The following is a 22,140-nucleotide window of genomic DNA, read 5'->3' as shown; positions in this document are numbered from 1 at the left end:
TCTTAACTCTTAAGTGTTCATTAAAATTTATTTAAACTGCACAAGAAGAAAGTGTTTGTTTTATGTATTCCCAATCAACTTCTGTTGATGACTCTGTGATACAACTTCTAGCCCCTAAATAATAACCGTAAGGAAAAGAAAATGTTGTTTTACAGAAAAATGAAGAAGCTACTGTAAAATCTAGATGTATGATAAGGAACTTATGGAAGGGTATTTTTCAGAAGTAAGAGAAACAAAATTGGGAGTTGGATGCTACAAGCAAAAGCTGAAAAATTAAATAACTTATAAAATAAAAATACCCTACTCCCAGAATAGAGGTCACAGACAAGAACCATTTTAAAGATACTAAATGAGATTTACAATTTGCCCATCCAGCTAATAAACAGAAGAAAGGAAGACAGATGTTACAGAAAAGCTAAGCTCTCCTGTAGTGCAGAACTGAGCGATTATCTGAGGGCTGCTCTTTTGATTGTTAAAAGATGAGAAGACGTGTCTGTCTGTCCTGTTCAAAAGAAATCAACATTTTAATTTAAAAGTGAATCGATAGTGTTCACTAAAAGGTTGCATGGCCTTCTTGAAAATGAAGTTATAAAGCTGTGTTTAAACATTGTGAACCTTGCAATGCGATTTCACTATAGAGAGAGTATACTGAAGTAGTGCCTTCTCTTAGAAAGGTGGAGCGTGCCAAACATACTCCAGTCTGATGGGAAATACTTCAGTGCAGGATTTTATTTTATTCTGTGAAGCGTAAGTGCTCCAACTGTAGCTATGACATGTCAGGAAATTAAAGGTCAGTCTGTGTAACGCTGGGCTTATATGGCAGCATGAAAATTGGAATTGTGACTTCAGAGCAGGGTGCAAAGAGATGTTCAGGAATTGTTGCCCACAACAGGAAATGGAGATTTAAAGTAGGTGAGGAAATGTGAGGTTCTTCCCTCTGGAATTTGAGTTACTGCTGTGTACTTGTGCTTCACATTCTTGTGGCCCCTTCACCGCGGCTACTATGAAAACCTTCATTCTCCAGCAGGTAAAGTGATGTCCCCTGAACTCATTCTATGGTAGTGCCATATTTTCATTCACAGGACCAAAGGCTGCAGGATGGTGCTTAATAATGTACTCCCTTCATCCACTTAGTTTAACAGCATTAGGAATAAGTTTTAATGTTAGAAGAAAAGTACTTCTGCTAATCTCTTAATTTGAGTTTTGGGTGGGGTTGCTTTTTTTTTTTTTTTTTTTTCCCCTTCTGTATTCTGCAGTGGTAGTGCTTCGACTTCTGTGGGTGTAAATCCAAGCCCACTTTTTTATTCTTCCTAACCCAGTCCTCTCAGGAGAATTTTCCACACTGAAAGGACTGTGAAGGAGTACTGTACTTAAAGAAAAGGCAATTTATTGACTGCAAAGTGAGAAAGATGGTACCTTGCCTAGGTGCTCTCCTGTGCCCTCTCTTCCTATTCTCAGTTATGATACGAGACTTTACAGTTTCCCTTCTCTCCTTCCCTTGTGGCCCAAGGTCCTTACAGCTTTCCCTTCCTGCTTTTTGAAGAGTATATGAACAGTTATATGTTATCCAGTGGGCAGTGAGACTTACACAGCTGTAAAAATCCTACCCTATTTGGCTGTGCACCAGCCTCACTCCCACCTTTACCCCCTGGTGACATGGAGTTAATTTGGAACATCTGGTGCCAACGGGTAAGGTAGCTTGGATGTGCACCTCCTTATCTTCCCAACTCTAGTTACTGGTATCACTGGGGCAGTGCAGCCTGGGTGTGCACTTCCCCTGTTTTCAGTCATTAATGTAACAGCCATCTTTCCAAGGAAACAGAACTGAAAAATCAAACAAATATTATACTACTTCTTAAAATCATACTCTATACTTTTCACTAGATTTTTTTTCAGGAATGACAATACCATGACATACTAGAATTGGTAGGCACTGGTTTGTACTTTGAGTACCTTCCCAAACCCAGTCTGCACTGCCTACTTTTGGCCCCCTAGAGCGTGATCTGTCTCCCTCTCCAACATTTAGCTGTGTCATATAGTTAAAAAGATGACATCTGCATGGATAGGCTTTGTTGTGGATTTTTCCTAGTTACTCATACTGAACTCATCTGCCTCTGTTTCTTTTCTTGTCATTAGTACAGTGTGTAATAAATCACTTACCCTTCCTCTATGAACCTGGTATGATTTGGTTTTGCATAATTTCTATACTACTGCTTCTAAATTTTTTTTTGTTGTGATACAGAAATCCCATGGCAAATTTCAGCTATTCTGGAAGGGAAGTATTCAAAGGTGGTCTTGTTATTACGCTGATCTTAACATTTAAAATTTGCCATTTGTATGTTCTTAATGTGGTCTTTGTTCTCTCCTGGTGATTTCCCATGGTATCTGTTCACAACAATATTTGTAGACCAAGTGTGAGGTTAAAGGCGCAGTTCGCATGCAATGCACACTGATGGGATGGTTACAGCTCACTTTTTTATGCATTCCACAGTGAGAGCAAAATGCAAATTTTTCTTTAGTTATATTATGTTCTTTAGCTATATTATGTTCTTTCTTACTGTTAGTTTGAGGCAGTGCAAGGGAGCAACATTAAGTTTTCTGGATAATAGATTTTTCATCAGTGCCCTAATCCTCGTTTTGTATAAAATCTGGAAAACAAGTAGAGCCTGGTATTTTACGAGGATTATGTAACTGAAATCCATGTTTTATTTTAAGGCAATTTGTTCAAAAGCAAAGAACATTTTCAGTGAGTATGTCAAGTTAAAATGAACAAACACACACGTCCTAAACAGGAAAAAGACTATTTTGAGAAACTCTTGAAATACAGACGGGAAACAGTCTTCCAGTTTAGAAAAAAAAACACAACTCCCTAATTTCCTTTTTTTTTTTTTTTTCTTCTGGATTTCACTAGGTTACTACCAGAGTGTCAAACAGCTCTTTTGAGATTTGTTATTCAGCAGGGAAGGTTTCAAACATCTAAAGGGTAAAATCTTTGGGAATCAAGTACTGACAAACTCCTATGGAATTTTTGGTTTGTTCCATTGCAGTAGGCATTGATCATATTTTGCCATTAATGTTGTTGGCTAGCAGGAATAAGTATTATTAGAAAAGCCAGAGTCTTTAAGAACCATCAAATATCTATTGTGATTTTCCAAACAGAGACAATGAAATATTTTGCCAACCTGAGTAATTCATTATGACATTACCAGTATCGTCAAGGACGTGTAATGTAAGGCAAAGAGAAAAAAAAGTATCTAGAAGTGAGGGATAGTGAGATGCCCTGTTCCTGCACCTGCTGTCTGTGTGCATCCCTTCCCTTTCCTATGGGAACATTGTGCTATTTCTTTCCCTTTTTCCTCTCGTTTTTTGAACTTTTTGTTTTGTCTCTTGCCCGTCCGGTTTTAGTTCCTGAAACTAAAGAAGTGGTGAGCCACAAGTACAAGACGCCAATGGTGAGTCAACTGCAATGCCTTCTGGTAGTTCTTTAGAGGATATATCTTTATATTGTCACATGGAGAAAAGAATTGCATTGAGATTGCAGGATTTGCAATGCTAACACTGCAGTGAAGCACAAGCTTCTCTTATGTTGCCTTCCCTTAATTAAAACCCTTGTGAACTTGTTGATTCTTGTTCCTATGACACCAGAGAATCTCGCAGGTAATGTAGAAAGTGTGGTCTCTTTCACTAAATAGATAAGCCAAACCAGCTAGCTTGCATCTTTAACTTCAGCACAATATGCTATTGAAACTGTTAAACTGAAGACAGTGCAGAACACAATCCATAATCCACAGAGCAGATGGAAAAGGAAACTAATTCCTGGGCGTAAAATGATTGCTATCTGAGTTTATGAAAAATTCCATTCTCTTCATGAAAGTAAGCAGTGAGACAAGAGATAATAATCAGGCTTATATGTACCTAGGAGGAAGAAACAGACACCAATGATTATCATCATAACTGAAATTTCTTCAGTTATTTTCTCTGTAGTGTGGTGTATACATTTGGTAATTGCATGGAAGCTGACAGTCCTTCAAGGAGGAAAAAAAGCAAGATACTTGAAGAAGGAAGAAATGTGTTATAAACAATGTTCCTAGAATATATGTAATTTAAGAAGCAGATAGCTGTATTTTTTAACAAGCCAGTTCAATGAAAACGAATGATAATTTACAGAAGCATTTTAGCTTGTCCTATAATACAACAAAGCATGCTGTCATACATGTTACCTTTACAAAGATGGTAAATATAAGCCTCAGTATACAGGACAAGAACTTTTCAGATCACCAGGACAGCCAGTATTAAAACTTGGTTATAGACTGAGTTTGTCTTACGTTCACTGAATTGTGCTGCCAGTTGCATGCTAGACAAGGATTTTCTGTTAAGTAATAGTAGATGTAATCATTTAAAAGCATTATTTGTAAATCTTACTAATGCTATGTGAAAGCCTCTGCTCTAAGACAGTGACAAAAATGTTTGGTATTTTTTGTATGAAACATGCAATGTTGGGTGTTGTTTTTTAATATATATATATATATATATATATATATATATATTAAATTAAAAAAAAAATCCCAGCTTTTGTTAGCCATGGATTCACTAGGTTTGATTAACAGATAACAGGGATTACCAGTCCTTGTACTTTTGAGCATAAAAAGATAACCATTGTGAATAAGGAAGAATCCTACCATCTCATTGAGTCAAGGTATAGTATTGGATGTTTAGTTTTACAGGTTTTTTTCGTTAGTTTTTTCGACCCCTCCTAGAAAAATGCTTTTAACTTCATGCAACAGGCCAAAAGCAAATATGTAGAATGTTTTTGCTAAAGCACTGGCCAACTTTTTTACTTAGTGTACTAGTCTTAAAAATTATGAGTACTCATACTATCAAGCAATTAACACTTTTATCCCGAAGGTGTTTTGTTTGTTATAAGGCTTGTCTTCTCTATTTCAGTTAGAAAGTAGCATGAGACACTTATTCCAAATTTTGTTTGTAGCAAGAGTATTTGTCCCATGAAAGCATACAACAGAATACAAAATGTGCAGTGGATTTTATAAAATGCTAAATCATCTGAATTTTGTTATCTCCATTTCTAACTTCTCGTAGGCTCATGAGATCTGTTACTCCGTGCTGTGTCTCTTCTCTTATGTGGCTGCCATTCGTGGGAAAGAGGCAGAAAACAAAAGCAAACCACCTCGGCCAGTTTCCAGTTGATCATGATATTGGGAAGTACCTATCCTTCGGCACACTGACGTGCTGCAGTATTCCCATTTTTACTGCAGTTACTGGATCTCACTTTGCTGTCATCTGTGAGAACTTGATTATTTATGTATGACCCTGCAAGTCTTTCCCCATAGAAAAATCTAAGACTTCATTGCTCAGTCTCCTTCTGAATTCATCCTTAACAGAGTTTTTATAAGAGCTGTTCATCAGACAATTTTGAGCATCAGCATCCAGCTGTGAGTGACCTACTCTGGCCATTCCTTGGAATTCCCTTTTTCTTAAGGTGGCTAACATAGCCTGAGTTCAGTTGTTTTTTTTTTGTTTCTAGTGGTATTTGTTCCAAATTTATCACTTTACAACTGCAGGCTTCTGCTTTCAAATTCTCTCATGTGCACAGTGGAAGCAGTCTGGTCCTGCATGTTGTTTAAATGTAACGTTTTTATTGTTTTCCTTCTGTGTTGTTCATTTTTACCCACCAACATGGAGTTCTTGTCACATAGTTCTTCAAACCCTTTTGGTAGAGATGAACAATTTAGCTACTATAGTCTTAAAATATCACGTGACAATTGAAGTTTGGCTATTAAATTGCTCCTTCTGTGGAGATGACTGCTTCTCAAGTGGGAAAAGGAGAGAGAAAGAGAGAGAAAGAAAAACTCTGAAGGTAGTATATTGTGAAAAACCCTGACACCCCATGAATTATGTGGATTTTCAGATGGGAGTTTAGATAATATTTTTAGACATCTCAGCAGTATAGTTAATAGATACATATAGCACTACTGAAAGCAGTTAATTGCAGGGGGCAGAAAATGGAAATGTAAAATTTGAAAACATTATTGGCAGAAGCACATGTCAAACCAATGTAATTCTGGGTTCGTAACTATATCCTATATAAGATATTTCTATAGCAATGTACAGAACATACTCAGAAGCTCAAAGGATTATCCGGTCTCCAAAATTTTTAAGCTATTGCTTTTTTTTCAATCTGTACTTGTATATCAAGGAATCTCGCAAATACTGGGTTAATGCATAATGAAACTCCTTCAGTTAAAATTATCCATCACATTCCGTATTTAAAGTAGACTGAATATGAATGTTTCTTGCATCCTGATTTTGTTCTTGAAATGTACTGCACTTGTATGGAAAGCTCTTAGGATGCTGCGAGGAGAGACTGTCTGGAGAAAATAATGTTACATGTAAAATACCTGGAAGAATGCTCTGATGCACACTGATGTATTGTACGTTTTGACATAGGATTCTGAGTAAATGAACCCAGAAATAACCCTGTTTTGGCTTGGTCAGGGTCTCTACCATTTTGAATGGAATAAACTAGTAATGGGTGAGGAAAAGATGTAAATATTACAGTACCACATCTATTTATAGAAACTGTACAGCTGTCTGAATGTGAAAATAAAATGTCATTCAACCAGCAACTTGTTTTCATCCTCCTGTGCTTTAGCTTTTCTATTCATGCAACTTACCCTGGAATTAATGTAGTTATATACAAAACACAACATACACATACATGAAATAATGAAAAAGAGCAAACCATATACAGAAAATTACATTTCTTTCCACATCAGCAGTTGAAACTTGTATTTTTGTTGTTGTTTTCTTCTATCGTAACATCCATGTAATTTGTATTTAAAAAAAGTGAAAAACATAGGAATAACATACACATCTGAATTATTGATATATTGTTTGTGGACATGCAAATAGAAGCAAAGTATAAATGATTTTTCATACTTGCCTAGTAAGAAAGCAAAACTAAAATTAACAAACCTTGAATTTAGCTTGTTTTCTTTGATTTTTTGAGACTTTGTTTTCTTATGGCAATACTGGAATTTTTAGCAAATGTTGTGTTCTTTATCGTACTATACTACAAGTTGAAATCCTTCAGTTAAGACTGAAATCATGTTAGACTGCATAAATGTTCCACTAACTGCAATGCTGGGTCCCATTTAGGTAGACAATATTAATTTAAAAATTTTAAATATTATGTTAGCAGGCCTATTGACACACTCAAACCCACTATAAAGAGAAGAATAAGGTTTTAAGTAACAATTGATGCTGTGCATTTAATTGTTGTCTACAGCACCCTTTTTCCCCTGTAAGAGCTGTCTTTGTGTGGATGTATTTTTGTGTGACTGAAAATCATGAAGTATAATCTTTTGGAGCCATGCATTATAGACTGATGAAAAACTTCGGTCCCAAGTAAGACTTAGAAGGGCCTTATAAGAAAAATTGCCTCCTGCCCCTTTCAATAGCATTTTTGTTACAGAAAGCTGCGGCTTAACAGTTGCAGAGATTGCTGTTCACAGGCAAGAATCAGTAACAAACTCTGCAAATGGGCTGACACGGGGTTTTGGCCTTCAGGTGAGAGCAACTGAAGAAATTCTTGAAATGTATGAAATCTTTCTTGTACTTGATGATGTGTAATTGTGCTTGGCAGGTGTTCTGCTGAGGGAATGTAGCACATTCATCTGAGATAAAGGCATGCCGTACAGTGTTTTCACTACTAAATACTCATTGCGGTTCTCTGGAAATCTAATACAGCTCTGGAGGTCACATTTAAAACTGGCCTAAGAGTGTAAGTCTTTCAGAACGCAGTCTTCTATCCTTTCCACCTTAGCTTCATCACTCCTAAATGTTGAAAGGTATGTAAACTTTTCTTTGGAGGAAAAGAATAATTACAGCAATTTGCATGTGTTTTGTCATGTCCTACTTATTTTGATCTTTAGGTAAGAATTCCTTAATAGCCATAAAGCACTTAGAGGCTTCTAAGCCTTCCAAAATTAAATGGAAGACTGAATATTGGTAGTAATAAATAGTGCAGGAATACTCATGGAACAAAATGGCTTAACCTACCAGTTTTACCACTAGGAGGAGCCCGTGACTTAGCGTTACAATATTTTAAGCTGACAACCTTTTTATTTTAACACTTGTGATATTTCCAAGGCTCTTACATAAATAGCAAATACATTAATTATGTGACAAAGATTGATTAACTTGCCTTAAACCTTAAGGCAGTTGCTTGTCCTGAGTTTTCAGAATGACCAGTAACCGTTCTCTGCAAATATTAATGTTTGTGACTGGTCTTCCTGGCAGTTATTCAAAATGGAGCTGGAGTTCCTAATTATCTTTCTTTGGGATTGCAGATCTTCACTGTGTTGTTCCAAAAAGGTGCCTTTGTTTTTGTTTGTAAATGCAGTGTTTATTTCTAACATGAGTAGACCTAAATTTTAAAAGATTAAAGGTGACTATCAGTCAGTGTCACAGTGGTGGTATTTACTAAGTGATAATCACAGATATCTCTGGAAAAAACATGAAGTTGAATGTTGAGGAAAGGGTTCATTTCTTCAAGAAAACTACTGTAAAAACTTCCTACACCCTGATTCCTAGCTTCAGATATACCTGGCCCTCCTACTTCGACACTTTCACCACAGAAGAGCTTGTAGGATAACATATAAAATGTTCTTCTGGGCACTCAAAAGCTAAATCGCTAGTAGATGGAAATTATGAAGAATTTAGTTTCCAGCTAAAATTCTTAGTGATCAGAGTGGACGGGAAAATGTGGCTATGATTCTAAGCCATCTTAGGAGCCTTTATGTTATAAATATACTAAATATAAAAATATTTCTAGAGCCATGCTACTTATGCCAGAGAAGGGCTTTTGGTTCCCACTGAATATATCACTAATAAGGAAGCAATTGCTAATATTGCTTATAACGAATGGAAGCAAACCAGCCACTCGCCCCTGTGTCATAGACTGCTGTTACCATTGAATTCAGAACTAAATGAAAATAGAAGCTCAGCTTCATAGAATGGTTTGGGTAGGAAGGGACCTTAAAGATCATCTAATATCTAATTCTCACAGAGAGCAATATTTAGATCCCACTTCCCCTTGATTGCCAAATGGATTGAAGTTAGAAGAAGTTGCTTGTGAAATGAGTTCCTGCTTCTGTGAGAAAAATGGCTTCTGCACTGCAGCAGTGGTATTTAGGAACTCCAAGTCACTGCTCTTAGACAAGCAAAGTTCTGGTGAAAAACATCTCCTAGCTCCTAAAGATGTGGGAATAGAAGCAAGAAACAACCACTTTACGCAAAGTGGCCACACAAGGCAATGCCAAAAAGCATCTCACTCTTCCAGAATTCACAATTTTAGCCAGCCTTGCTTCTCACAAGGACAAGACATTTCTAAACAGCTAACTGGGGTTATTTTTCCTCTGCTAGCTGCAATGGCTTTTTGTGCAGCCCTGTCTTATAACGTTCTTATAGGATGTTCAGTGTGAGCAAGAGTTTTGAGTTCCTAAAGCTGTTCCTAGTGCTGATATTCAATAAAATAGTAGAAATAAAACAGTAGAAACATGCTGATGCTTTAAATAATAGTAGTATACGATTGCTCTTTCCAGCACTGTATCCAAAGGTTTGAAAGCTTTACGCTGGTGATGAATGAGGTTTGAGTGCAGGTGAGTAGAAGAGAGGACCTCTTTCAGGCAGATTCTGTGCTCAGATATGATAAAAAACAGCTCAACGGTTACACCAAGCTTAGTATAATCGTAAGTTGATTTTCTGTTTAGTTGTGCTTAGTATAATTGTAATTATAATAACTGTAATAAGGTAGTTTTCTGGTTGCATGTGTGCAAAGCTTTGAAACTTCTGAGAAGTAGCAGTTCTAGCACTGACAAATTTTCTTCCAGAACAGCAGTCCTACAAAGAAAGAACCACATATACAACAGCCAAGGGCAAGTAGTGTTGCTTCTATTTACAAGTTACTATAGTGATAAACGTGGTTTAGGAACCTATATAGAAATAGAAATCCCCTTCTCCTAAAATAGCAGTACGTAAAAAGGAACAAACGGTAGCAGGAAAAACACCAAGTAAAGCTCTAAACAGTTGCTTCCTTTAAGTAGATGAAAACTCTGGTTCTGTATTTCCATTCCTTTTCTTCCACTCTTTTTTGCCTTTTCATTTTCCCTCAATAATGCCAGTGAGCACCTATCTTTATCCACAGCATTCTGGGTGTCAGAGCGGTCTCTCCTACCCTTTTCTTACAGTTTCCCTGCTTTTCTTACAGTTTCCCTTCTTGGATTCCTCACTATTTCCCACACCTAATTTCTTGGCCTAGACTCACTTCAGCCACTCATTCTCAGTTCCACACCTTGGTTTCTCATCAGATGTCTCTCTCTGTTTAGTGTTTTTTCATCCGTTCTTCTCACCTCTCTGACCATCATGGTGTGTAAATCATGTTCCAGCCTCTGCACAAGCAGTCCGGGCCTATGCTCTCTTGCTCATCTTTCTCTGTCCTCTTCCAACTTCCACTCAGTCTTTTTCCCCTCTCCCGTTCTTACCAAGCTCTCTGTCACCCTCCTTTCATCATCTGTCATCCCTCAGCCTCAGTCTGCTCTTACTCCTTTTGCATTAAAATGAAACTGTTTGCAGTGGAGTGCTAAAGAGTGCTATTGAGGGAACAGAAAAGATTTTCTGCTGATCAGCTACGGCTCCCAGCAGCAGCTTTTCCTTATATGTCTTGGAAACTGTTCAACCATTTCATCTGATATTAGAAATAAATTGGTCTAAAACAGACTTGTAACCTCAAAAACTGTCTAAGTTGTTAACATTTTTTCAGTGATGAGGAGAGAAGTGTCATGCATTCTGAATGTAGAAATTTTTGAAGACTTTTCTCTGGTCAAAATCTACTTTTTTTTTTTTTTTTTTTTTTTAAGGCAATGTATACACGACCCAAAGTAGAAGAAAATCCTGGATTCTTCACTTTTTTATTTTTTCTTCTGATTTTTATGTACGAAAACTAGTGGTAAACAACAAAGCCATATTTGAGAGTTACATTAGTAATTCATCTTTTTTGTGATCATGCTTTAATAGACCTGGTTTACTGGAGCAATTATTATCTGTCATTATGACAGATACCAAGCAAATGCAACCTTCATAAAGGTTAAATTACTTTTATCTACATCCTGACCTAATGTATTTGGGTCCCACAGTCTATACTTCCAAGCAAAACAGTTACAACTACGTATGATTTTCCTAATACTTGTTTTATACACCATTATGAATATAAGATAAAGGTCAGGTGGTTTTCCATGGTGAAGGAAAAAAAGGAGGCACACTTACCACTTATTTTTTCCAACATTTATGCATATAAATGTTCATAATTTTCCCATCAAGAGATATTTTATATGGATTAGTCACTTTTTTTTTGTATCATTCACCTGTAATGCTGTCCCAATACAGAATTAAACCTGAAATGTGTTCATAGCTAGTTGGATAGTTATCTGTTTTTTTTTGGCTGCTTGTTGTCAGCACTCCTGCCTAGCACAAGAAGCAGATGCTAGACTATTTTTTCCATATAAGGACCTCAAGAATGAAGCTATTCTTATCTGTTTCTTTTAAACCTTCACCAGTTCAACCTGTTTTAAGATATATTACTTATGCAGACTGCTGTATGGACCCTGCTCAAAGACAAGTGAAGGATATCTCGCTGTCAGCCTTTGTTGCCCTAATATAGAGTTCTGTGGTTGAGGGGCACTTGAAAGGTATCAGTGGGGCTATTTTTAATCTCAGCAGAGTGTTCTTAAAAAATTCATTTGTAAGGAGACAGGAATGGCTTTATTTCTAAACATGCTCTAAGACAGTGACAAAAAGTCTCTCCTAAACATGTATAACGATTTTATTTCAAAGAAACTCTGTGATAAAGGCAGCATAAATGACTTTTCTAACTTCCAAAAACATCTCTTCCCATCTTATCAACATCTTATTGCTCTCATTTGACCTCTTGACATTTCACTGTAATCTTCAATGAGTCAAATTTAATTTTTATAAATAATTTCATATAATAAGCTTAGAAAAAAAAATCAGTAAAGATTCCTGATGCCTCTTGCAGAGTAGCAGTATTAAACACCAGCCAAGCTGGCAGCCCAGTTTTGTGGCTTTTTTTTTTTTTTAATTGGTTGGAAACAGAAGTGCTGAGGTACTAACAGGCCTACTCCTGTACCTGTTCTTATTCATGCTGTCGGCGTGGTTCCAGATAAAGTTTATCCCCTCTTGTAGAGGGAACAGGAAGATATACTCAAGGCCAGTAAGGCATTTTATGCCTTTTTAAACATTCCATTGGGATGGGATGAAATCTAGCAACCCTTACCTTAATCCTCCACACTCAATTTGCAATGATTTTGTTCAGGCTTTACAAGCCTGGGTAATATTCTCTCAGACCAAGAGGGGCCTCCTGGAAACTTATTTTAAAATCCATTTAAAGTTACCGTGTGAAGGAAAAATGTGAAATATGCCATGTGTGTGATTTATGACAGGAGTGTAGTCACACTGAACCTGCTTGTGCTCTCCAAGCATGACAAAAACTGGGCTCTCTTCTGTCAAAAAAGCAACGTTGAGGAAATATTCCCCGTTACTATGACAGAACTGATCTAATTTTAAGGTGATAAATCCACCTGGTAATCTTCTGATCTTGGTACAGTTGTGCGTACGTCTCTCTTTTTCCCTGTCATGTGTGCATGTTGGCATTTACATTGTCGAGTGCTGACTGCGTTAAGGACATGACAGATATTACTCATGAACTAAACAACATGTTTTTATTTGCAAAAAAACACCCTAAATCCGACTTCCTTTAGTACTGCCACCTCAGCGCGAGGAAGGCAGCATCACTTCTATGCTCCACCTGCTTCGAGCTTCGCAAGGGGACGGGCGAGTCCCGCTGCGGGCCGTGCCGCCTCGCCTCAGCGCGGCGCGGGAAGGGAGAGGGCTGGTGCGCCGCCATTTCGCGGCGCCGCGTCTGGCCCCGGCTGCGAGGGATCGTGGAGTTTTTACCCCTTTCCGCTCTACGTACGTGTCCCCATGTCTTGATGGGGACAAACCGGGCTGCCCCGGGAGCGGGGTGGCTGCCACATGGGACGGGAGTCCCCTGCAATCCCGCCGGTGGTGGTAAGAGAGCCCAGTCAGCCGTTCCCCAGAAGGGCGCTGAGGGGTACTTCTCAAAACGTGCTTCTGTCACTGCCCAAAAGTCAGGTGATAGCGTTTAAGGGAGAATAAAAATAAATTTAAAAAATCGCAGACATGAAGTTACGCTTGTGAGTGGCCTGAAGAGGAGCTCAGTTTTATACTTTTTCAGTAAGATTTGGGTAGTGCCTTAAAATCTGATTAATTAGTAAGAAAATAAGTGGTGTAGTCATGGAATCTTCATTACTGAAAAGTTTACTCAATTTTAGAATTGCACTTGAAGGATTTATTTTTTTTGTAGTTAAGCATGGTACACTTTGGGTTTTGATTTTTTTTTTCCCCTTTCTCCTGGATTTTATACGCTATTTTTCCTTTTATTGTACTTTTACGAAGTGATGGTCAGCCATTAACTCATTTTACTTTTATTTTTTCTCTTGTAGAATAACAGTCAAGATTTGCACTTGTAAAAAAAAAAAAAAAAAAAGGATTGCACTTAAGTAAAGAAAATGAGGAGTTCTGGTAAGGTTTGCTTTTATTTGACACTTTAATTCCATTTTATGGCTTCTGTAAAGACTACTGAGTGAAACTTGCCTTTGCCAGCACAGTATTTCCTTATCAGATTTAGATGTAACATTTAGACAACAGCAGTTAGTAATATTTTTTTTAATTCTGTGGTCTTTGTTGATAACGTTTTTATACTTGATTATACCTTGCAAATTTGCAAAAAAGAAAAGGGAAAAAAGGGAAATGCCTTCCTCAGCCCTTCTAACAGTACATAACAACTACAAGGTACAAATATTTGCCATTACATTCAGAGACCATAACTCCATCTGATTTTGTAGCAGAGGAGATCCCACACAAGAAAGTATTAATTAAAATCATAATTTGTCAAATAGTCTTCCAGGTGTGATGGGGAAAAATTGAAATACTTTTATTGTCCTTAGCCAGCTATGTTTGGGAGAAGCTGCTTGGTCTATGTAGCTTTAATTAGATTGGGATGAAAGTAATTTATATATTTATTAACAACATGAAGTTAATGATCAATTAATTAAATATGTAATAAAGATCAGTAATGAAACAAACTGCAATACTGGGTAACTGGAAAAAAGTAATAAACACACAAATTTCTAAAGATTCTTCTAGAACTTCTGCTAGAAAGTTCGGATCTTGCATGCACAGCTTCTCCCTTTTTCAATTTTGACTGTGTGAGGAGTGGCTTGAATTTTCATTTTTTAGGATTCACATTTTTAGAAATAATTTTTAAAAAATTAACTTGAGTGCACTACTTCTATTGTAATTTCAGATTTGGACTTGTGTTCATATATATATGGTAGAATTTTGTATTTGAAGACCATTCAAACAAAATTTCATGAAAAAATGACATTTTGAAAGCATAAATTTGCAGTACACTTCTTTTCACCAAGGAAATAAATGTTCACTTGTGAAAGTACTGCTGTTCCTAAAAGCATTATGCTCACGTTGAATAGCTAAAAATCAAGTGGAAAATTCCATTTTCGTAGTGACTTTTGATTTACTTTTGTACTCTTTCAATCTTGTACCCTATTACAGCATGAAAGTACTCTCTTTTTGAAACACCTTTCTGATAATAGAATGCATTTGGTATAGCACCTGATTCTCTTCAGGATAAACTGTCCTTTGTAATCTAAGCTCTTGCAATTCAGTCTCTGCTTTTCAGTAGACAGATCCCACAGTTGCTGGGTTGATCCTTTAAGACCACTTAGCATTCTGCTAATAGGTAATAAAGTTATTTGTAATACAGAACATATCTCTGACTTTTACATGTGATATGTGCCTTATTTTTAAAATAATAGCGTTGCTCAGAAGAAGAAAGAACAAAACAGTGTAAACTCGTTTGTGTTTTTTTTCCATCATTTTTATTTATTTGTCAAATAATAGCAATGTATAGCAGAAAAATGTTGACCTTGTGCAAGTTAACTTTGGTTTCAGTAGACTATCTTTCTTTGTTCTGATACTGTAATAAAATAACCAAAATACACATCTAATTAAAGAAGTGTTTTTATTATGAAGACATAATTGCTTGTGTAGTGCAACTAACATGCTGTGTCGGACACACTTTACCTTCTCTACTGGCATGTTGGAGGTAGGGGAGTAGTGTTACTTCTGTTCTTTGTGTTGTTTTTTTCGAAAGCATAATGCTTCCTGGATTAATTTAATCTTCCCACTTTCTCTTGTACTGTGATTTCATGAAAGAATACTTTCCAGCCAGAGACTGTTGAAGAACCAAAAAAACCTCAACCCACAAATTCTAATCAAAATGGTAGGTGAGAAGCCAGAAATACTATTATTTTTGATTATACATAATTATCTGCAAGAAGATATACATACCATACATAGACTTTCAAAATCCTTCAGTAATAATTGATGACAGTAAGTTCATTGCATTCATTACATGCTTTTTTATGTATATATTTGTGCAAATAATCTTCCTCTACATCTTTCATTGTTTCATTTGATGTACGGAATTATCTCTGTACATTGTTGTGATGTCTGTGATTGTTTGCAGAAACATCAAATACCTGTAAGTCTATGCAGGTGTCTTTTCAAAAACTAGAAAAACAGTAGTGGGTAATTATCGAATAATCTATTCTTTATATAAAGCACAACAGTAGCCTAACCCATAGATTTTCAAATGGTGTGTTTCAGACGTGGTTCTATAAAAATCTTCTCAAGAGCATGGAAGTGGGTACTTCAAGCATTAGTGGTAAAAGCAGAAGGAATGAAAGTTACTTTCTGTTGTGCAGAGATTGACATAACAAAAGGTGATTCAGTATCAGAGATAATTCATGAGTATTTCAGTATTCTGAGCTACTTGTTTCTTATGAAGCATCTCAGAATTCTGAGGAAAAAAAATGGAGAGAAAACTGCAAAAGTGGGGAATTTATGCTGGTTTCAGACATTAGGAATGGATTGGTTTCACTCGTAATTTTAGTATTTGTTTTTTCAGACATCTTATGTATGTAATGGGGATATTTTTTCATTCTTTCCCTGACTATCTTCACATGCAAACAGGGACAATGAAACTAAAACAGATGTATGAAAAGAGGGAAATATCATGGGAAAATATGCTGAGTAAGCAGGACACTGCAATACACCCCTACCTCCCAATACACATGTATCAAATGACTTAAGATAAGCAGGATTCGTGTAACTGAAGTTATCCTTCATTAATTTCTTCATTTTTCTTCTCTTCAAATTCCATTCTGATGCTGAGACAGAATGGGAGAAAGTATTTAGTGTTGAATACATTAATAGACTAACTATTATAGCACTTCCATTTTTAAAAAGTCTTACAATAGATGCAGTGTAATTTTAACTATGTTTGATTAAAGTAATGCACAGAAATTGTTGATACTACTTAGCTCTATATTAATAAATAGCATACCTTCTAGATGGAGTGCTTATAATGAGTTAAGAAAAAAAACGAAGTACTCTGTTATTCTTACAGATTTATACACAATACACAGTGTATCGAAGATTGAGACCTGTGAAATATTGACATTAAATCAAACTGTCTTGCAAGAATGTGATCACAGGATAATTATTAAAAGCAGACAGAAATCAGAACACGCACCCCTCCCTCAGATTATCAAAATTCCATGAAGTCTGTAACATGAATAACTAAAGATTGTTTAAAATTATATTTAACCAGACACCCATTGTTCCTTTATCCAGATGAATGATTTTGAGTCATACCTTGACTTGCAGATGAATTTAGATTCAGAGTCTTACTGAGGTACTGGAAGATGAAAAAATATGTTAAAATATGTTATCAGATTTAAAGGGAAGCAAATTTTAAATTGAGACCTGGTGCTGGAGGGGAAATATGGAATCTTTTTCATAGTTGTTTTGATCTGTGCTGATCCTAAGGAGATTTATGTTGAAGCAAGCTTCAGAAGGTGATAAAAGTAAGTTTTGAGCCATGTCCACAATGTACAGTATTGCACTGAACAGAACTACTTGTGGTAGCTGTTGTACTGAAAGTAGTGTACAAGCCTTAAGAAGGTGCTACATATACATTAGGTAGGCTTTTCAGAGTTCTTAGACCAAGTTCATCAGAGCTGCATTGCTTCCTTCCAGGACCCAAATGAGCAAGGATATCAGGGTGTGCTGTGCGCTAATCCCTGATGTAACGCTGAGTGAAATATCAAACCCTGTGTAGAAATACCTTCAGGCTTGCTATACTGAAGACAGATCTCTGCCAATGTCTGTTCTACAGGTCACTTTCACAACTTTTCCTGTTTTTGATGAACTTTTAAAGTGGTGCCATATAAGTTTATATTGACAAATAGATACGTTAGTAGTGGATTTGCTTGAAAATGTTTAGTCAATATCCTTTACGGTGGTGTAAACATGTGACATTTTTTCCTGTCCTTTTGGATAACAAATTATCAATGCCCACCTGAAAATTGTTTGTGATGTAGCACGTAGTACCTTTTACATATGTCTAACAGCTAGTGACTTTGGAGTCATTGCAAGGAATTAAACACTTCCAAGCACAAAGTATATATAGCTCAAAGGATTACCTGTGTTATGTTACCCACAATGCGGTGTTTTAGGTAGACCTCCATTCCAGTGGTAAATACCTTCTTTAACAATACCAAGTCAGAAACGTTATCTACCTTAAGTTCTGTATTACCTAGCTAGTAATCTAATTCTGTTGTAACAACTTAGCATGAAAAATACAATCTTGCTTTTCTGCGTAGTTAGCAGATGTAGATAAAGAAAGATAGTGTTAGATAAAGGGGAATGTAAATTTTTTTAGATGCCCATTATTGTTGTTACTTCACTGCAGTATTAGTGTTGTGCATAATGTTCATCTGATTACCTCTGACATCCAGTCTGCACTCTATTTCAGCTTCACCACACTCATTAACAGCTTTACAGGTGTAAAAGCCACCATCAAATGGAGTAGGTTTCCGGATCTCCAGGGTCAACACACCCTGTTTACCGAACATGCGGTATTTGGCGTCCCCAGAGAGATCCACTTTGTTTTTGTACCAGTATATCTTTGGCTGAAGAACACAAAAGAAAAAAAAAAAAAAAGAAAGCAGAAAATGAAAGACTTATGGTCTAGCAACTTTAATTTAGCCACAAAATGTCTATGCATTACGAGGACTGTATATTACATGGCAATGTTAATTATTTTTCAAGGAAATTTCAAGGAATTATTTTCTGAATGAGCAATATTCTGCTCATTCAGACTCATGCAACTAACGATTCAAGTGTTCAGTATTTTCTTTAACTCTCTAATAACACGTAGAACATGTAGCTCTGTACCCTATCTTATTGCAATTTTTATAACCCTGCACTGGCTACAAATTCATCCCTTTGGGAATTATTTTATTGTGCATATTTAACTAATTAGAATCTTTCCGGTATCTTACATAAGGAGAATTTAACTGCATAGACTATCAGAGCAGAATTGTTAGAATGTGGCCAATTTGGGATGCCTTGGTTTGCACTGGAAAAAGATTTTCCAAATCATTTAGCACACCTTTAGCAATTTTAGCATTCAAAATTTTATTTAAAGATAATAGCTTTTTTTTTCTTTTTTTTTTTTTTTTTTTTCCCTGACTCAAATGTTTTTGGATCCTTTTGTATAGCATTTCTATCTTTCTGGGTATATGTCTTTTATTTCAGCACTGCTAGCAGGGCAAAAATATCTCTGCTGAAGCGGTGACTGTCATGCCATAGAGATCATACTGTGCCATACTATACTTAATCTGCAGTTACTCAAGATTGGAAAGCTCTGTCAACATAAGCTACTCTCTGTGAAAATGTCCTACTGTTGAGTTCTACGTTAGGTACAGAAGTTTTTTTGTTATGGTTAATTTGGGCAATGCAAATACAGAAATGTATCTGGAAAAGCTGCTTCAAGAGTATGAGGTATGAAGGATGAGGACTATTTGTATTTTGTGCTAATGTGGAAGGAAGAGCTAGCAGGCTTATGTTTGAAAGCCTCAGACTACTGTGCTGAATAGCTGTAAAATATGAAGTTGTTCTTAGAATCTTACTTAAAACTATACAAACGTAACGAAGTGCATATAGGTAACCAAATAGGTCAGCTAAGCAAGAGGGAACATCATTACTAACACTGTAATTTCATGATTAATCTAAGCTGGGGCAGCTACTGGAAGATGGATTTTGCCCATACTTGCTCATGTTTCTTCTTCTATACTGTTTTTGTTATTTTGCAGCTATTTATGTGGCTGTGCTTCTTTTTTATATTTGATTTTTGTCTGGAGCTCCTTCTTCATCCAGTGAACTGAGCAAATGATTGAGTTAATCTTTTTTTTTTTTTTTTTCCTAAGTTAAATTGAACAAGCTGTGATCTTACATGTTTTGCTGTTTAGCTGTGAAATCCTTGTGCTGGCATGAGGAAGGGAGAGGAGGTGGAAATAAGCAACCAGAAGGGGGAAGGAAAAGTGTGCTGCATTTTTTGTTATTTAGATTTATGACAAGATTATGTCATAATACGGTAAATTCCTTCACTGCAGACAAAAAGTCTATTTCCCATTTTTGAGAAACCTAAATTTAGCACCTAGTTCATACAGTTCTTACTGCTTGTTCCTGACTCTAACAAACAAAAAGTACATCTTTCTGTACTCTCTGCAGAGGCCTCAACAGATATGAGTGAGAAAATATTCCTCTGAGATTCAAAACAAAAGCAAAAAACAAAACCAAAAAAGACCCCTCTCCCACCCCCCCAAAAAAAAACACTTCACACCTCCTAGGTAATTTTACAAAATAACTCATCAGACTCTCAGAACGTGATGTGGGTGTATTGATACAACAGAAAAACTGGTGGTCCTCTGCATTATTTAGGTTAATGGAACAGTGTTACATTAACCGCTGTTTTCTTAGACTGAAGAGAACAAGATATACATTGTGGCAAGATGCATATATATATATATATATATATATTTTAATCATCTTTAGGGAGTAGATTTTATGTACAAATTTTAAATGGCAGGGTTAGCATAAGCTGTGACTCTTTCTGCCTCTTCCTCTGTCTCCCCTGGTATGTTGCCCTCCCCCTCCACTTGTTCTTCCCATTCTGCCTGTATTGCACTCTAGCTCACTGTATTTGGTGAACTTGGGGAGGGAAAACAGATGAAAAATACTGAGAAGAAGATATAAAGATACTCCTGTGGATCATTCCCCTGTTCTGGTTCTGCACACAACTACACAAACGCTATCTCTAGGAGGCAATAATTCAGGGACATTCATGTTTTCTTAATATAGTTACTTTAACTACACTGAACTGGCCTGAAATCCAAAGGCAGCTTCTTAGCCTGTTGAAGCAATATCAGTGACAGTTGATGTATTTTGTACCTTGGGGATTCCTCTCACAGCACAGCTGAGCGTGGTGTTGTATCCTGCAATCACAGACCGGTTTACTAAAGGGTGAGTGAATTTAGGAGGTTCAGAGAAGTCATGTTCTTTGTAACAAGGCGGCTTGTAAGTGGTGCCTGCAATTCAAAGAAACAAAATAGTAAGAACTGTGTTTTCAGTTCTGGTGACTTCTGTACCACCCAGTTGCCTTTTTTATTTGCCTGTTTGATTTAGGGAAGCTTGAAAGCTCTGACACTAATGATGTAATAAATCTTTAAATTTAGTTAACTTTAAATACATTTAATGCTTTAGTTAAAATAAAAGGTTCTGGCAGTGACTGGATTTCTGCTTTTGTTAAAAATGTGAAAACCATGTCTGCAGGGGAAGTCTTCACCACAGAGATCTTGAACTTTTAACCCTAGAATACAAGTATAATCTCCTAGTTGTATTATATTCTTAAAATAATATAGTTTAGGAAGACAATGTGTTTAAATATTTTTGAATAGATGTTCATATTAGTACAGAAACCCTACTTGGTAAGGGTTGTTGATGCCAAAATACCTCATATGTGCTAGTTACTAAGTAATGAAAATACTTCTGGTAGTGCATCTAGTAATATTGTATTTTCCATTTACTAATAGAATCATAGAATCAGCTTTTACAATCTTTGTTTTGAATAATAAATGTTACCTGTTTTTTGGATATAGGCAGGATTTTTAGTGGTTGCAGCAGTTTCACTCAATCCACACAAATTTTCACTGAAGACTCGAAAAAAATACTCATTTCCCATAATCAGTTCTGACACTACACAGTTTGTGCGACGGTAGTGATCAAAAACAGTATACCATTCCTGTAACGAGACTGCACTGTTTAGAAAGATGTTATAAGAGATGAGACACGCTATGGAGAGATCCTTCTTACTACAAGGAAAGGACAGGTAGACAGGTATTTAACAGTAGCTGGGGAAATGAACATTGCGTTCCTTCCTGCTCATCTGTTTTCTTATATTTTCTGGCTGATGTGGTAGTTGTATGAATAACTGCATTTTGAGAAAAAACTCTTTACATTTCTACTCATTTGGGGAACCTGGTGCAAGGTGTCTCCTCAGGCCATGACACCTTGATGGGGCCTTCCCCGAGAAGAGCCATTTTCCACTTTGACTGACATACAAGACTGCCAGCAGCTGAGTTTCTCCCTCCCCTTCAGTTTCTCCCTGCATTTGTCAAAAATATAATTCAAAGCAAAAAGTGTAATTCCACCTTCTAAGTAGAGTTATCTGTCCCTTCTAGAGAAGGGTCGTGAATTTAGCAGTTTTCCTTAATCTCCATGTTCCCAGAGTAAGCAGTTTTTTAAACTCCAAAGAAATTCACGGACTTGGTGCAATTTCTTACCATTGTCTTTTTGTCAGCTTTCTGGACTGTGTAGCCCAAGATCTGTGCATTGCCATCATCTTGTGGGGGTGTCCACTCCAGGGCAGCATTAAATCCCCAAACATCTGTAAGCTTTATATTCTGAGGAGGGCCAGGCTTGTCTGCAGAGGAGACATGAACAAACCTTTGCTTCTGGTTCAAGAGCTGACGGTGT

General features: G+C 36.6%; 2 protein-coding genes across 48 annotated transcripts in view; one reads left to right on the top strand and one right to left on the bottom strand.

Annotated features, from left to right (window-relative positions):
• MADD (MAP kinase activating death domain) overlaps positions 1 to 6,641 on the top strand; it is a 67,982-nt gene extending 61,341 nt beyond the window's left edge. For 36 of the 47 annotated variants that reach the window (XM_040558096.1, XM_040558095.1, XM_040558090.1 and 33 more), the window contains 2 exons: positions 3,406 to 3,452; positions 5,098 to 6,641. In XM_040558096.1, coding sequence (XP_040414030.1) covers positions 3,406 to 3,452; positions 5,098 to 5,205 — 155 coding nt within the window. In that variant the 3' untranslated portion in view covers positions 5,206 to 6,641. The remainder of the gene's footprint in view (positions 1 to 3,405; positions 3,453 to 5,097) is intronic. The other 11 variants (XM_040558103.1, XM_040558101.1, XM_040558098.1 and 8 more) reach the window with 2 other exon arrangements.
• Positions 6,642 to 15,077: 8,436 nt separating this feature from the next.
• MYBPC3 (myosin binding protein C3) overlaps positions 15,078 to 22,140 on the bottom strand; it is a 51,482-nt gene continuing 44,419 nt past the window's right edge. Inside the window, exons 30-33 of the mRNA XM_040558158.1 lie at positions 21,948 to 22,087; positions 21,247 to 21,406; positions 20,557 to 20,693; positions 15,078 to 18,233 (exon numbers count right to left, since the gene is read on the bottom strand). Of these exons, the coding sequence (XP_040414092.1) occupies positions 18,000 to 18,233; positions 20,557 to 20,693; positions 21,247 to 21,406; positions 21,948 to 22,087 (671 nt within the window). The 3' untranslated portion in view covers positions 15,078 to 17,999. The remainder of the gene's footprint in view (positions 18,234 to 20,556; positions 20,694 to 21,246; positions 21,407 to 21,947; positions 22,088 to 22,140) is intronic.

Source organism: Cygnus olor, chromosome 5 (assembly GCF_009769625.2).
Source record: "Cygnus olor isolate bCygOlo1 chromosome 5, bCygOlo1.pri.v2, whole genome shotgun sequence".
Lineage (NCBI taxonomy): Eukaryota > Metazoa > Chordata > Aves > Anseriformes > Anatidae > Cygnus > Cygnus olor.
The sequence above is the reverse complement of the archived record's forward strand: the minus strand, read 5'-3'. Positions and strand labels throughout refer to the sequence as shown.